Raw genomic sequence first — 17,115 nt, 5'->3', positions numbered from 1 at the left:
ACACTTTGTTGGCCAAAAAGAATTTCCTGGACTTCAAGGTAAGACTTTCTGGTGAAAACTGCGTGTTGAAGCTATCTCTCAGCTTTTTCAGTGAAAACATTTTCAAATGAGCTGCAGTAATGGACATATTGGATATCAAATTGGACCATTTCTGTCTAAGAAAACAAAGACATCATAAGAGTCTTCTGGTGAAAATCCCATATTAATATGATTATACATTTTGAAGGGAAAATGAAAACAAGATGTCTGCAATGTTAGCCATATGGGGTATCAGACAGATACGTTTTCCATTTAGAATCATCTAGACATTATTGCAAGTCTTTTGGTGAAATCACAATGTTGATATGACCAGCAAATTAAAACTAAGTGGATTAAAACTTAAAACAAGTGAAAAATAAAAAACAAACATAGTGTATATATGTATGTATATGTGTATTTGTATGTGTTTTGATATAACATTTCTGTCCTGCAGTTTGGAAGTTGATACACTCAACAAGAATGTGTTCTATTGTCAGTGGATACTAGCATGGTACATACTCCAGTATGTCTGGAGTTTTTTGGATACTAGCATGGTACATACTCCAGTATGTCTGGAGTTTTTTGGATACTAGCATGGTACATATTCCAGTATGTCTGGAGTTTTTTGGATACTAGCATGGTACATACTCCAGTATGTCTGGAGTTTTTTGGATACTAGCATGGTACATACTCCAGTATGTCTGGAGTTTTTTGGATACTAGCATGGTACATATTCCAGTATGTCCGGAGTCTTTTGTGTGCAAAGTGAAGCTGTAAACAATAAGTTTTCAGAGTTTTCAATACAGTGCATGATGTAAGTATACCTGCAACTGTTGCAGTTAAAATGTGGTTTGTACTCAGTATCAGGCTGCAGCAGTTAAAATGTAGTTTGCATTCAGAATCACACTGTATTGCAACTGTATCTGCCTCACTGTCTCCATCTTTTGAACCATCCAGGAGTGACAAGAGTTGTTGTTGTTGATGTGGGCTTAAAACCATTTTTTCAGCACATGATAGACTATATATGGCAGCCATGCAGTAGCTGGTGGAGGAAGAACCTGGAGAGTGAGTGAGAGAGAGAGAGGAGTTGAAATTAAAACTCAGACAACTTACCTGTTGGTTCTGGTTTAAGTTTTTCATCTGTAATTAAAAGGAAAACAAACTGTAATTTTTTTCTGATAATATGGCTATATTTGTGAATAGCACATAATAAGGCATTAAGCTCTGATTAAAAACTGTTACCAAATAATTCGCATGTTTCTGAAGTAATATTTTCTACAATATTCCTAACTCTGAACTGTGTAATAATTTCACAATAGCCTTACATTGTAGCCACTGAGCGATGCTAATCAAATATGTATCACACACTATTAAATACAGATTTGGTGGTTCCATTGTTTCCTCAAAAGCTGTTGGGGTGACCAAAATAATTAATTCAGTGATAGCCATACTGCATGTGCAGGATGGAATTTTCATCATTTGGTCAGGTATTTTCCTCTCAGAAAAGTACTATCTATGCAATAGCAACAGGTAGGGCATTACTGATATTAAAAAGATAATATCCTTCAGGGTAGATGTGTTATTTTCATTAAAGAAGTCAATGCCATTAAAATTTATCTAAAATTTTCCTATGGGAGGTTTTACATTATAACAGTATATCATGTGGCTGCTTGATAAGGAACTGAGAGAAATTATTCCATAATTTGTAATTAAGGAGCCATTATAAAAGATAACTCACATATTACAAACACCACAATGCCGATGACAGATGCGATGAGTAACCCTGTGATAATTCCTTTGCCAACTTCAATATCTGTAAAATAAATTTATCTACATTCAGAAAAGGAAACAGTAAAAATGTATTTGACAATAACACTAGTATTTCAGGACATGGCATGCCATTTATCTTAACGGTACAATGTTAGAGATTATACTGAACTTGTATAGAACCTGCAATATGAAGGAAATAATGAGTATCATAATAATCACCAATAGCTATCTATATACATTACTTAATAATCATCAACAGCTATCTATTTACATTACTTAATAATTAACTGGCCGAGTGGTCTAAAGCGCTGTTCGTTACGGATCACTGCCATCTCACCTTTGTCTTAGGCGGTTCGAGCCTAAGATTCAGCCAATGTGGGTATGTGAGAAAGCTCGCCAGTAGCTTCTCATGGGTTGGTGGTTCTTTCTGGGGTTTTCCCGGGTTCTTCCTCCACCATTAATACTGGCCGCCATGTATAGCCTATCGTGTGATGAAAAATGGTGCTAAACCCCACAAGAACAACAACAACAACAATAATTAACAATAGCTATATTTATATTGCCTTACTCTCCAATATGTAATGATCAACAATAGCTATCTATATACATTTCTTTATAATTAACAATAGCTATCTATATTCATTACTTAATAATTAACAATGGCTATGTTTATATTGCCTTCTCTCCAATATTTTATAATCAACAATAGCTGTTTATATTGCCTTCGTCTCCATTACTTAATGACAATAAAAATAAACATAAAATCTAATGAAGCTCAAGGGACCCAAACCAGCATATCATTATTTCCTAAACAGGCAATACCGAGACATCCTAATTTGACATATGTTGACACTTTGGACATTGATCATTCAGTGCAACTTGGTTTGATCACTGAATACAACTTGGTTTAATCACTGAATACAGCTCACTTTGATCACTGATTACAGCTTGCTTTAATCACTGATTACAACTTGGTTTAGTCACTGAATACAACTTGGTTTAATCACTGAATAGAACTGGGTTTGATCACTGAATACAACTTGATTTGATCATTGAATACAACTTTGTTTGATCACTGAATACAACATGGTTTGAGCAATGAATATAGCTTGGGTTGATAACTGAATACAACTTTGGTTGATCACTGAATACAACTTGATTTGATCACTGAATACATCTTGGTTTGATCACTGAATGCAACTTGGTTTGGTCACTGAATACAACCTGGTTTGATCAATGAATACAGCTAGGTTGGACCACTGAATACAACTTGGTTTGGTCACTGAATACAACTGGGTTTGATGACTGAATAAAGCTTGGTTTGATCACTGAATGCAGCTTGGTTTGATCACTGAATACAACTCGGTTTAATCACTGAATACAACTTGGTTTGGTCACTGAATACAGCATGGTTTATCATTGTATACAACTTGGTTTAATCTCTGAACACAACCTGGTTTGACCATTGAATACAACTTGGTTTGATCACTGAATACAACTGGGTTTGATCACCGAATACAACTTGGTTTGATCACTGAGTACAACCTGGTTTGATCACTGAATACAGCTTTGTTTGATCACTGAATACAAATTGGTTTGATCACTGAATACAACTTGGTTTGATCGCTGAATACAAATTGGTTTGATCACTGAATACAACTTGATTTGATCACTGAATACAACTGGGTTTGATCACTGAACACAACATGGTTTTATCACTGAACACAGCTTGGTTTGATCATTGCATGCAACTTGGTTTGATCACTGAATATGACCTGGTTTGATCATTGAATACAACTTGGTTTAATCACTGAATACAACTTGGTTTGATCACTGAATACATCTTGGTTTGATAACTGAATACAGCTTGGTTTGATCACTGAATCCAACTTGGTTTGATCACTGAATACAACTGGGTTTGATCACTGAATACAGCTTGGTTTGATCAATGAATACAGTTTTTCTTTGATCACTGAATACAACTTGGTTTGATCACTGAATATAACTTGGTTTGATAACTGAATACAACTTGGTTTGATCAATGAATACAACTAGGTCTGATCACTGAATGCAACTTTGTTTGATCACTGAATACAGCTGGGATTGATCACTGAATACAACTTGGTTTGATCACTCAATAGAGCTTGGTTTGATCACTGAATACAGCTTGGTTGGATCAATGAATACAGCTTGGTTTGATCAATGAATACGACTTGGTTTGATCACTGAATACAGCTTGGTTTGATCACTGAATACAACTTGGTTTGATTACCGAATACAATTTGGTTTGATCACTGAATACAACTTGGTTCCCTACTTTATGAGATCAACAACACCAAAGAAAAATGGTATAGACATGTGAATGACATGGACATGACATACATTTAGAAACATAAATCACAAGTGCATGCATGCAGAAATAGGAATACTATTTTTTTCACATGACTGATGAGGTCTCCCATACCATACCAGCATTATCCAATAAAGAATGGTACAGGCAATAAACAATTGATGTCTCCCATCAACGGTAGAAAGGCAATGGAGTCGTTTGCTACTGGGTAAGTTGTCTTACCACGTACATTCCAATGGATCAAATAATGCAATCACTTAAGAAATCATTATGCAAAACGTTTAAGGTCGAGATTTTCCATTCTATGCGTGAAATGGTAAGATGTGTCATCTTCATCTTGATGGCATTATCTAAAAATAAATCAATCATTCACGTATTCTTCAACTCAGTATCTATACGAGGTACACATTACAATTTTCAAGGCTGAGAACTAGGATAAACACAAGGAAATAATGATACAATAATAATAATAATAATAATAATAATAATAATAATAATAATAATAAGAAGAAGAAGAAGAAGAAGAAGAAGAAGAAGAATATGGACTAACACAACTCTTTAGAACTCGAAGTGCTTTAAAATATTATATAACACAAAAAATCATATACAATGACAAGACACCCTGAAATTACAAAACAAAACCATATTGATAATAATTAAGGATGTAAATATTATTAAGTCTTTAAGTCTCTTTTGTAGTCAAAGCAGTTGAGTTTTAAGAGAACTCTTGAATGAAATCACAGTGTACAAGTGTCTAAGATCAATGGGCAACATTGTCAGTATGACTTTATTTTAACAGTGGGAAAAATGAGAATTGTTGTTGTTGCTGTTGTTGATGTTGTTGTTATTGTTGTTGGCTTGACTTCACTTGCAAGGATTTAGGAAGGGGATATCCACGTCTATTGCACGTGCACTGGTGGATTAAGAGCCCAATATATGGCTAGCAGGTCCATCCATAGAGCCTGCAGGGAAATGTCTGGCTTGTGGTGGGTGTTCTTGATGGTTCCCGGATTTTTCTTTGCCACCATTTTTCCTCCAAGCGTGTCCATCTGATTTGTTAAAAAGTGGCAGCGGCCCAGTGAACTGTACGTTGTCAGCTTTCACAGTCAGCAGCTTGTGATGCCCACTGGCAGTGATTGATGCCACAGGTTGTGAGAGTCTTATTCAGTGAGTCTTTATATCTCCTTCGAGGTGCCCCTCTATCATGGTTGCCAGTGGACAGCTCACCATACAGTGCAGTCTTTGGCAGGCAATGATCCTCTATCCTGGACATGTGCCCTGCCCATCATAGCTGTATCTTCATGAGCGTGGCCACAATGCTGGTGATCCTTGCTAGCTTGAGGACTTCAGTGTTTGTGATGAAGTCACTCCAGTGGATGTTAAGGGTGGTGTGTAGGCAGTGCTGATGGAAGCATTCAAGGACACAGAGGTGGCGGCTGTAGGTGACCCAAGATTCGGTGCCATATAAGGAGAGTGGTCAGTACAAGAGCTCTGTAGGCCATGATCGTTGTATCTCTTTGAGACTGGAGTTGTACCACACTCAAATATAGAGTCTGCCAGAGGCACTGTTTGCCTTGGCTAGTCTGTTTTCTAATTCTTTATCAATCTTGGCATCAGAGGATATCACACAGCCCAGGTAGGTGAACTGGTGTACTACATTCATCTCTCTCTGGTCAATGAAGATGCTTGGTGGCTGGTACTCTTCCATGGGAACAAGCTGGTGAAGTACATCAGTTTTCTTTAGGCAGACCTCAAGTACAAAGAGCTGGCAAGCTTCTGCAAAGCAGGATGTTACATGCGGTAGGGCAGCTTCAATGTGGGCAATAAGGGTGGCATCATCTGCAAAGAGACGTTCTCTAATCAGTTTTTCCAAGGTATTGGTGTGGGCCTGAAGTTGCCTTAAGTTGAAGAGGTTACCATCAGTATGAAATTGGATATAGATGCCATCTTTGTCATAAAGGTCTTCTGTTGCTTTTTGGAGCATCATGCTGAAGAAGATTGAGAACAGTGTGGGGGCTAACATGCAGCCCTGTTTCATGCCATTTACAATGGGGAAGGTCTGTAACAGGTCATTATTGACCTGACCAAGCTGGTCTTCATGTAGTTGGATGATGATGGTAAGGAACTTTGGAGGACAGCTGAACTTTTCAAGGATTTTCCACAGTCCAGTTCTGCTCACCATGTCAAATGCCTTCACCAGCCCCACAAATGTGATGAAAATTCCTTTGTTTTGTTCTCGACATTTCTCCTGGATCTATCTAAGGACGAACACCATGTCAGTTATGCCCCTATTGGCTCTGAAGCCACATTGGCTCTCTGGAGCATGTTCTTCTGCAATGGTGGGCACCAGTCTGTTCAGCAACACTTTAACAAGGATTTTGCCTGCAAATGGAGAGCAGAGTTATCCCAAAATAGTTTGAACAGTCAGACTTTTCCCCCTTGTTTTGAACAAGGTGATGATGACTGCGTCTTGGAGGTCTTATGGAAGCTTCCCTCTCTCCCAGCAGCAAATGAAGAACTCGTGGAGTTTGGTGTGCAATGCTGGACCTCCACTCTTCTATATCTCTGGTGGGATACCATGTTTTCCTGCAGCCTTTCCAGTCTTCAGCTGTTCTATGGCTTTTGTAGTCTCTTGCGGTGTGGGTTACTCATCGAGTTCCATCTTTGGTGGCTGTTGTGGGATGCGATCAATAGTTGCCTCCTGGACTGTACAGCTAGTGCTGAAGAGGCTGTGGAAGTGCTCTAACCAGCGGTTCAGGATAGATTCTTTGTCAGTGAGTAGCTCTTGGCCATCTGCACTCTGTAGGGGCTCTTTATTTGTTAGGAAGGACCATCCACTGCTTTCAATGCTTCATAGAACCCCTTATAGTCACCAGTGTCAGTGTACAGCTGGGTTCTTTCTGCAAGCTTTGTCCACCATTGATTTTGTATGTCTCAGAGTCTGCACTAGAGGGAGCTGCAGATATTTGGAAGGCTGCTTTCTTCTGTGGACAGGTTGTTTGAGTGAGGTGTGCTTGCTAGGCTGATCTCTTTTTGGCAAGCAGCTTTGGGATTTCTTGGTTATTTTCATCAAACCAGTCTTTGTTTTTCTTAGTGGTGAATCCAAGGATTTCTTCTGAGGTTTGCAGAATGGCAGCCTTGGTGTGATTCCACATCTCTTCCGGAAGTAGATCTGGCATAAACTTAGGTTATTCAAGTCTAAACTGCAGGCTCTCTTGTATTTCTGCCTTGACGTCAGATTACAAAAGGTTCATGATCTGGAGCTTCCTTCTCAGGGTACTGCTTTGTTGTCTAGGCTTGGGCTTGAAGTGGAAGTCGAGCTTGCATCGGACAAGACAATGATCAGTGGCACTCTGCACAAGACATTACTCTGGTATGAAGGACATAGTTTAAGTCCCTATGGAATACTATTAATGTAATTGATTAGGTGCCAGTGTTTTGATCTAGGATGCATCTAGGTCATTTTCAGGACGTCTTTCTGCTGAAATATGGTGTTTGTAATGGTGAGCTGTAATTCTGTGCAAAATTCAAGAAGCATGTGCCCATTGTCATTGCAGCCACCCACGCCATGTTTCACAAGATCAGCTTTCCAGGTTTCTGAGTCTCGTCTCACTCTAGCATTGAAATCTCTGATCATTTTATCGTTCTCTGAGATGCTCTTTAGAAGTTTGTACAGGTCGGCGTTGAATTCATCCTTTTCAGAAGGATTCACCTGGAGTGTTGGATGATATACACTGAAGAGTGTGGCATGTTGTTGGTTCCATAACAGGAGATGCATGGACATGATGCGGTGGGAATGACCATTGGGAAGGTTTGTTAACTTGGTGGCAATTGAGTCCTTGACCAGGAAGCCGACTCATGAAATTCGTTTTCAGTCTTTGGTTTGCCTGACCAGTAGAGGGTGTATCCAGTGCTGAGTTTTCTCAGTCTTTCCACCTCTGAAAGGAGGACTTCGCCAAGTGCAGCATTTTCAACACTAAGGCAAACAATGATAATACATGGGATGGAAAAGGATAATACAAGTGTTGGAAAAGGAGCACAAGTATTTAGATGGGGTGTACACATGGGTGAGGTAAGATCTGCATATTGGACTGGAGCCAGTCAAAAAATGTAGCACAGTGAACAGAGTTTGTGTTTGATTCAGGATCAAATGGGTAGCCAGTGGAACAGGAAGAGGTGTGCTCCGTTTTTTGTGCTCTAAGGATAATCCAAGTAGTTGTCTTTTGCACTTTTTGAATATTCTGTAGTAGATACTCAGATGAACAAGAAAGAAGTGAATTACAATAGTCCAGTCATAAATGTACTAAGGAACATACAAGTCTTTTAGTGGCTTCACCTGAAAGAAAATTGCAAATGGAGCTGATGCATCTATGCTTTAAATTCGCAGCCATGCATATGCTCCTGACATGTTGGTGTCATGAGAGTGTTGCGAGTGACACTTGGGTATCTCAATGACTGTGTGAATTTGACATTGGTTTTATTGTTTGAGGTAAAGGGTGTGAACTAGAAAGTCTTTGCATGGTGATCAGGATGGTTTAAAGTTTATCATTATTTATCTTAATGACTATGACTTGACATCAGAAATTCACCTCGCCTTGGATAGTAGACTCAACTTATGATGGGCAGCTAGATGTGTATATTTGAGTGTCATCAGCATATAATTGGTGAGACACAGGATGTCGATATATGACACATGAAAGCAGATGAGTGTACAGAGTGAAGACTATTGGGCCCAGAAGAGAGCCTTGTGGAACACCAAAACATAGATCAACCAGGCTGGAATGTTTTCTATTTACAGACACAATCCTGTGACTAACTAGGACTTGAATCTTAATAAGGCTATTTCAGAAATACTATATAAACACTAGAGATGGTGTAGGAATATATCAAATTCAAATGTGTCAAATGATGATGCCACATCAAGGAGGTTGAGGACTGTGATCTTTCCAATATCCATAGAGGGGATCCTTAACTACTCTCAGATGGGCAGTTTCAGTACTATGTTGAGGGCAATATGCAGTCTGTACATTGCTAAAACGACTGTTTGAATTCAAATGAGTTACAACTTGGTATAGAACAACTTTTTCTAAATTTTAGACATAGATAAGAAACAGTGTGGTAGAGCTTTAAAGCATTATGGTCACGCGTTGGTTTCTTCAACAGAGTCTTTACAGTGTCAGTTTTGAAAAAAAAAAATGGGAATTCACCAAATGAGAGAAACATATTGATAACATCAGTTAGTGAAGGCAATATTAAATCTAAGCACTCAAGCACAAGTGATGTTGCAAATGGATCAAGTTCACATATTTGGGGTGCTCTTCTTGACAACTACCGGTATATGTACTGTACCCAGAGATAGGTTCAAATACTGTTGAATGTGATCTGCACAATTCATATAAACTTCCTGCAGAACAATTGCAGCAGACATAACATTTTGCAGACTTTGGATCCTTCATTCTGTGTATTTTTGAACATGATATAATCATATGAGCAATAACATCAGAGTAAGAAATACAGTAATGTTGTCAATTATGAAACAACATATTGTATAAAATAATCAGAAATCTGGCTTAAAACTTTTATCAATTTAAGCTCTTTAATTGACCTATATATTTGCCACAAAAATAGTGGGTTTAATACAATGATGTATATTTTAAAATCATTGAAAAAATAAAGCATATAGACATGAAGTGATTCATTAATGGTGTTCTGTACAATGTGCTTCCATTCCTTCTTAGCTGGAAAAGTCATATCTTACATAGAAACAAAAATAGAAAGTCTTTCAAGTCACACTGGTGAAGAATTTTATATAAACTGTGTAGAGATCAGGAGTAAATCTCATTGGAAATATATATTCAGTCCAACACATAAAGATATTCAATCTCATAAAATATATTCTTTTACAAAATGCATTCTCAGGAAGAGAACATAATTTGCAAAGGATATTCAGCTATCTCTTCAATTTCATCAAGAAAATTCAGTCCAGGCATGCTTTCAATCATCATAGATATGGCCTTGCATGAGAATTCTTGAATATGCTTCACACTGATGCTGAAATACATCTAGGTTTGAATGCCTTTCCTTCCAATGTTTGACCAGAACTCAAAACGTTAAAGTGCTTTTGGAATAACAATTTAGTATTTTGACCTTCAGTGATTTAGCGTTTTAAAGGGATTTACATTCTGTTTTCCCAATCCTGATAAAGGATTATAGTGATTATAGTGATTTTCTTCCTTTTGTACATGCTTTGTCCACTTTTGCTATGCAGCTTGTTCCAGTTTATTTGGGTAAGACTGACTAATAATGTTGGTCTTGTTATTTGATCTGTTCACACACGTTAGTTACAGGGGCACTATTTGCTGCTAATGGTATCTTTGCCAAACAGATATGACCTGACTTACGCAGTGACTCTAATTTACCCCTAACAGCTTGTACATATGTAGCAGTGATATGTTTGACTTTACTAATTTATTTAGACTGGCAAGCTGTTATGATGAGTGTTAACAGTCCCTGGCATCTGAGCACCCATGCCATCTTAGTGGTAACATTAATGTTTGGTAAGTTTGCCACTTCACTGGTTTTGTCCATTTACCTGACAGTTTTGAAATAGCTGTTTCAATTCTTTCATAATGTGCATTATTGCTAGCTTGATTTACTTCATTGCTGTGATGGAGTCTGCTTGATGCAAATATCTTGAAAGCATCAAGCACTAAGTTTAGTATCAATGTCAGCACTAAATTTGTCAAAGTAAGATGCAGTATTGTTTCCTAATTTAATAATGTTTTCATCATTTAAATGGATACATTTGACTGTTTTGACCAAGTCAATTTCTAATTCATCAACTTTTGCACAAAACGAGTGTGTAGTTCGCTTTAAATTCTGCTGTCATTAGTTCACTGAAATCAGGCTTGCTAATATTAATGTAAAGTGGACATGGAGGTATTCTTGATGAAGTTGTCTTGCAAAATATCTTTTCTATCTGTGAATTGTTACTGTTTAAAAACAAATACAATGCATAGCAATCACTAGCATAGATTTCAGCATTTGTACCATGCTTTGTTGTTTTCCTTGAAACTAACTTTTTATTTGGAAATGACTGGAGGCTTCCTGCTCTACTAGTTAGCACTAATCTAAGCCATGAGACCATGTCTTCTACTAGCTAGCACTAATCTAAACCATTAGACCATGCCTTCTCCTAGCTAGCACTAATCTAAACAATGAGACCATGTCTTCTCCTAGCTAGCACTAATCTAAACCATGAGACCATGTCTTCTACTAACCATCACTAATCTAAACAATGAGACCATGTCTTCTCCTAGCTAGCACTAATCTAAACCATGAGACCATGTCTTCTCCTAGCTAGCACTAATCTAAACCATGAGACCATGTCTTCTACTAACCATCACTAATCTAAACCATTAGACTATGTCTTCTCCTAGCTAGCACTAATCTAAACCATGAGAACATGTCTTCTCCTAGCTAGCACTAATCTAAATCATGAGATCATGTCTTCCTTTCCAATCGAGAAATTTTAACAACTTGTCAGCTTAGAATCTTTTAGTGAGTCGACTTAGTTCATGTTCAAGTTGCTCAAAAATGAATTGGTCAGGGATATGTGAGCTTTGGCTGTAATTATCCTTGTCAAAGGTTTTGCAATTCATATCTTGCTACCCATGCTTGAGTTGAACCATTTTGACTGTGATCAAGGAAGGAAACCAGGAAGTGGCTCTAGTTAAGGATGGTTACATTCTTTTTAATGTAGGTTCAACATGAGGCACTATTATTAACAGATACAGTTTCTTTGCGTATGAACAGACATCAGGCTCAAAATACAAATCACGGTCAATATAAAAGTTACTTTCTGAAAAAAATGGGATAATGATTTAGCTGTTTATACTCAAACTTTTCAATAGTCTTCCAAGCCTGGAGAAACATGTCCAAACACTACTCTGTCAGTTTAGAAAAATCTTTGGTCTTTTCCTATTACAGTGCACGTGGCCAAAAATGTGATGTCATTAGTTTGCCAATAAGCTGTCTTTTCATAGAAACCTATAGAAAATGTTTGGAAATTCAGTTTGGATAATAAACATAAACATGTCTTTTTATTTTCAAAGCATTTAATACACTTACAAAGAAAGAAATGATTGGTAGACTTAGCATTGTCAAATATCAACACCATACAGATGCACATGTGTAAACACCCACATAATCACAACCACATGACATAAAATAAAACCATACACCAAGTGTCTGTCTTTAAATTGCATTGGATGACAAAGTATATGCTTCATTTATCTCATACAACCTTTCCATTTAATTGGCTTTAGGATAGGTTAAGCTGAGCTTTGAGGAGGACTGTTTACTGTTTATACCCATACCGATTGCAGGAATAATTACATCATGGTGTTTATGAAATGCATTTTTTTGTTGTTGAAAAATCTTTGCAGCTAATATTCCTGAAAACTGTGTTTACGGATCAATGGACAATAGACGGACAAAAGATGCATGATGGTTGACAGACCATCACATGCTCTTTTGGTCTCTGACAAGCGAATACTTGTTTACCAAACCACACACACACACACACACACATATATATATATATCTATCTATATCTATATATATCTATATCTATCTATCTATCTATATATATATATATATATATATATATATATATATATATATATATATATATATATATATATAGATATATATATATATATATATGCATGTATGTATGTATGTATGTATGTATCACTTGTGTTATGACAGAGTGTTCTGAAAAATCCAATCATCCTCATGGAAAATTGCATGAAATTGTAAGCATATTTGCCTCCAGAACTTTTTAAGCTCATAACCAAGGTTAGAGTCTCCTTGAGCCAAAATTGCAATAAACATCTTAAAAAACATGACAAATCATATATACAAAACCTATACCCTCAATCATGGACAAAAATCAAGCATAACACTATGACAAACAAAAATCTTTACAATAGTAAAGGTGTACATTTTTCACCACACATCAGCTCCAATAGCTAAGACTTTTTACTTGAACAAAGCGTCCAAATGTGTCCATTGTTATTTCGAGCTAGACCAGATGAACAAAAACAAATGTCAACTGAACCTGAAATATGTCAAGCAAGAGCAAGAAGCGGATATGGGATCTGGGTTGGAAATCATGGAATTTTTTTTTATCCAAATATTTTCAGTTACTGTAGTGATTCAAAATACTATAAATCTGCTAGACAATTATTAAACGTATATACACTGTCAAGAACTTATTTTATACAAAACCCACAGGAGTTGTAACATAATTGAAATAGTTTCAGTATTTAGTAAATATATTGAGAATCCATTCACTATCTCTCCCAACAGGCTATGCCACAAGTTGTGTATTCGGGTTTTTATGTTTGGTTCAAGCCATTGATTGCATCTTATCTTCATGAAATCCAACACCCCTGAAATGGTGGAAACTGTTTCCCATCATTCATGCAAATTTCACTGTTGCAAATGCAAATCTTTAACACAGACCAAATTCCTCATTAACTAGTTTCGATTCAGGAAATAATTATCACTTCTGGATGACCAACTTACAAAATTAACATTTCTAATCTTATACAAAAAACACTGTATGTAAATATTATAATGTCTGCATATAGTAGTTGCTTTCAATTTCAATTTTCATTTTCATTTTTGAAGATCCCATGCAAAAAACTGGACCAAGAGCCAGGATGCTAAAACAAGATGATGTCGTGCAGGTAAGAAATATGTCCTCATTTTCATCATGTATTCATTCTCTTTTGAGTCCAATGCCAGAAAGGTGGACAATAAAGTTGAAATGTTGCTCATCGACACAAAACATTACAAAAGCTTAAAGTTCAGGGTATTGTGTCCCATAAGCCAATATCCAACAGGGTATGTGAGTGAATTATGTCTAATGAGGTAATATACTACAGGGTAGGTGTGTTATACGTGTGTTGGGTAATTAAAGCATGTGAGTGAATTATGTCTAATAAGGTAATATCCTACAGGGTAGGTGTGTTATACATGTGTGTGCTAATTAAAGCATGTCTGGCTATTATGTATAATAAGTCTAATGTCCTTCAGGATAGATGTGATTCGTTGTGCATATCAATTGTTTTTTCAATAAATAAGTCAATGATGTTAAATTTATCTCTAAATTTTCCTACTGAAGGTTTTACCTGAAACTTTTGAAATGTATATTGCGACTAATTTATCTCGAATTGAGAGAATGAATGAATATATATATATATATATATATATATATATATATATATATATATATATATATATATATATATATATATATATATATATATATATATATATATATAAGAAACAATTGTAAAAGATAACTTACCTTTATATACGAAGACCATAGAAATGATACAGGCAATGACACATGGGATGCATGAACCTAGACCAAGTCCAAGTCCAAGTTCAAATTTACATTGATTGCCTGTAATATAAATTTGTCTATATTCAGAATATAAATTTTAAAATGTAATGAAACCCAATGGAGCCAAACTACCATATCATTACTTCCAAAAGTAGGCAAGACCTAGTTATACTAAATGGATATATACTTTGTACATAGATCAATTAATCGATCTTTGTTTCCTCCTTCAGCAGATTAATAACATAGAGAAATCGTCCCTTTCAGAATAAGTGGTTTTACAGAGTATATTCCAGAGAATCAAATAAATCAGTCTATTAAAAAGGCATCAAGCAAATATTTTAAGGTCGATAATTTTCTTTCTACGTGTGAAATGATGACATGCATTATATCATCCTAATCTTAATGTTACCTACAGGTAAATGAGTCATTCCTGTATTCTCCAACAACACACATATCCTAATCTTAATGTTATCTACAGGTAAATGAGTCATTCCTGTATTCTCCAACAACACACATATCCTAATCTTAATGTTATCTACAGGTAAATGAGTCATTCCTGTATTCTCCAACAACACACATATCCTAATCTTAATGTTATCTACAGGTAAATGAGTCATTCCTGTATTCTCCAACAACACACATATCCTAATCTTAATGTTATCTACAGGTAAATGAGTCATTCCTGTATTCTCCAACAACACACATATCCTAATCTTAATGTTATCTACAGGTAAATGAGTCATTCCTGTATTCTCCAACAACACACATATCCTAATCTTAATGTTACCTACAGGCAAATGAGTCATTCCTGTATTCTCCAACAACACACATATCCTAATCTTAATGTTACCTACAGGCAAATGAGTCATTTCTGTATTCTCCAACAACACACATATCCTAATCTTAATGTTATCTAAAGGTAAATGAGTCATTCCTGTATTCTCCAACAACACAGATATCCTAATCTTAATGTTATCTACAGGTAAATGAGTCATTCCTGTATTCTCCAACAACAAACATATCCTAATCTTAATGTTACCTACAGGTAAATGAGTCATTCCTGTATTCTCCAACAACACACATATCCTAATCTTAATGTTACCTACAGGCAAATGAGTCATTCCTGTATTCTCCAACAACACACATATCCTAATCTTAATGTTACCTACAGGCAAATGAGTCATTTCTGTATTCTCCAACAGCACACATATCCTAATCTTAATGTTATCTAAAGGTAAATGAGTCATTCATGTATTCTCCAACAACACAGATATCCTAATCTTAATGTTACCTACAGGTAAATGAGTCATTCCTGTATTCTCCAACAACACACATATCCTAATCTTAATGTTACCTACAGGCAAATGAGTCATTCCTGTATTCTCCAACAACAAACATATCCTAATCTTAATGTTATCTACAGGTAAATAAGTCATTGCTGTATTCTCCAACAACACATATCATAATCTTAATGTTACCTACAGGTAAATGAGACATTCATGTATTCTCCAACAACACACATATATATGGGATACACAATATCATTTGTTAAGGTTGAAAACAAAGACAAGCATCAAAAGTATCAACAGAAGTATAATGAAATTATCAATGCTGTGAACTGAAAGGCAACCCAGGTAAATTTCGAGTTACTTCATTCATTTATCAACCTTTTCTCAGTCTGCTTTTGATGCACAAAAAGCAAACAGAAAAACTAACTAAAAACCCCATAAACATTCCTGGATTAGTTGCAAAATACTGACATGCGATAAAATACATGCAGTTGGATTCGTGCAGAATTCTATATATATTGGCAATGAATCTATTTTACTAAAATAATCGTTTAGTATTTTCAGACATATGTTTTTTATCAATTTTATGGACAGTTTTGTTCAGTCCATCCATGCTTGTGATCACATGTCACAACCATAAGGGCTGTTGGAATAACATTTGTTTGCATATAGAACTGCAGTAGTTAAGTGGATAAATTTAAATTCCATTTTCCCAAACCTGATAAGAGTGATTTTCTTCCTTTCGTATGTGCCTTTTTCACTTTTGCTATGCAGTTCTTGTCAGAGCTCACAGAGATACTTGTATGTTTGGTAGTTTCAGAAGTTGGAATAATGTTTGGACTTATTTTCCACCTTCATCCCCCATAATGTTTGCGCATTTTTAGAATCAAACCAATACACTATGTGCAATCATTGGATTATTAACCCAAGAAACTGATGTGACAAATTATTTTTGGTTTTTCTTTTTTCTTGTTATGTTTTTGTTTTACCTGATTTTTATTGCTTGCAAATTCACTAAACAATTTCTTATCTGTGCTCCGAGTTGTCAGTGATTCCCCATTTCCACCAACACATTCTCAAACTCAGTCAAGCTAATCATTTCAACCTCAATAGTCACCGAATACAGTTTGCTGATTATATAGAGACAGCTTTGTGTCATTAAAAACAGATATGAACAGATGTGTATTCATAAATATAAGTATGTCAAAATTAATTTGCTGGCACCACCAGAGACACCAGTTACTAGAGGTCCAACACTAATTTCTATA

At 36.0% G+C, this 17,115-nt stretch overlaps 1 protein-coding gene across 2 annotated transcripts in view; it reads right to left on the bottom strand.

The window, feature by feature from the left end:
* The window catches only part of LOC149782429 (uncharacterized), a 178,421-nt gene that overhangs the window by 48,782 nt on the left and 112,524 nt on the right, over positions 1 to 17,115 (bottom strand). For both annotated transcript variants that reach the window (XM_089934876.1, XM_089934875.1), the window contains exons 9-11: positions 14,520 to 14,618; positions 1,757 to 1,831; positions 1,132 to 1,158 (exon numbers count right to left, since the gene is read on the bottom strand). In XM_089934876.1, coding sequence (XP_089791002.1) covers positions 1,132 to 1,158; positions 1,757 to 1,831; positions 14,520 to 14,618 — 201 coding nt within the window. The remainder of the gene's footprint in view (positions 1 to 1,131; positions 1,159 to 1,756; positions 1,832 to 14,519; positions 14,619 to 17,115) is intronic.

The sequence above is a fragment of the Sinohyriopsis cumingii genome, chromosome 15 (genome assembly GCF_028554795.1).
Source record: "Sinohyriopsis cumingii isolate HCF-2022 chromosome 15, ASM2855479v2, whole genome shotgun sequence".
NCBI lineage: Eukaryota > Metazoa > Mollusca > Bivalvia > Unionida > Unionidae > Sinohyriopsis > Sinohyriopsis cumingii.
Note: the sequence above shows the minus strand (reverse complement) of the source record. Positions and strands in the feature narration are given on the sequence as shown.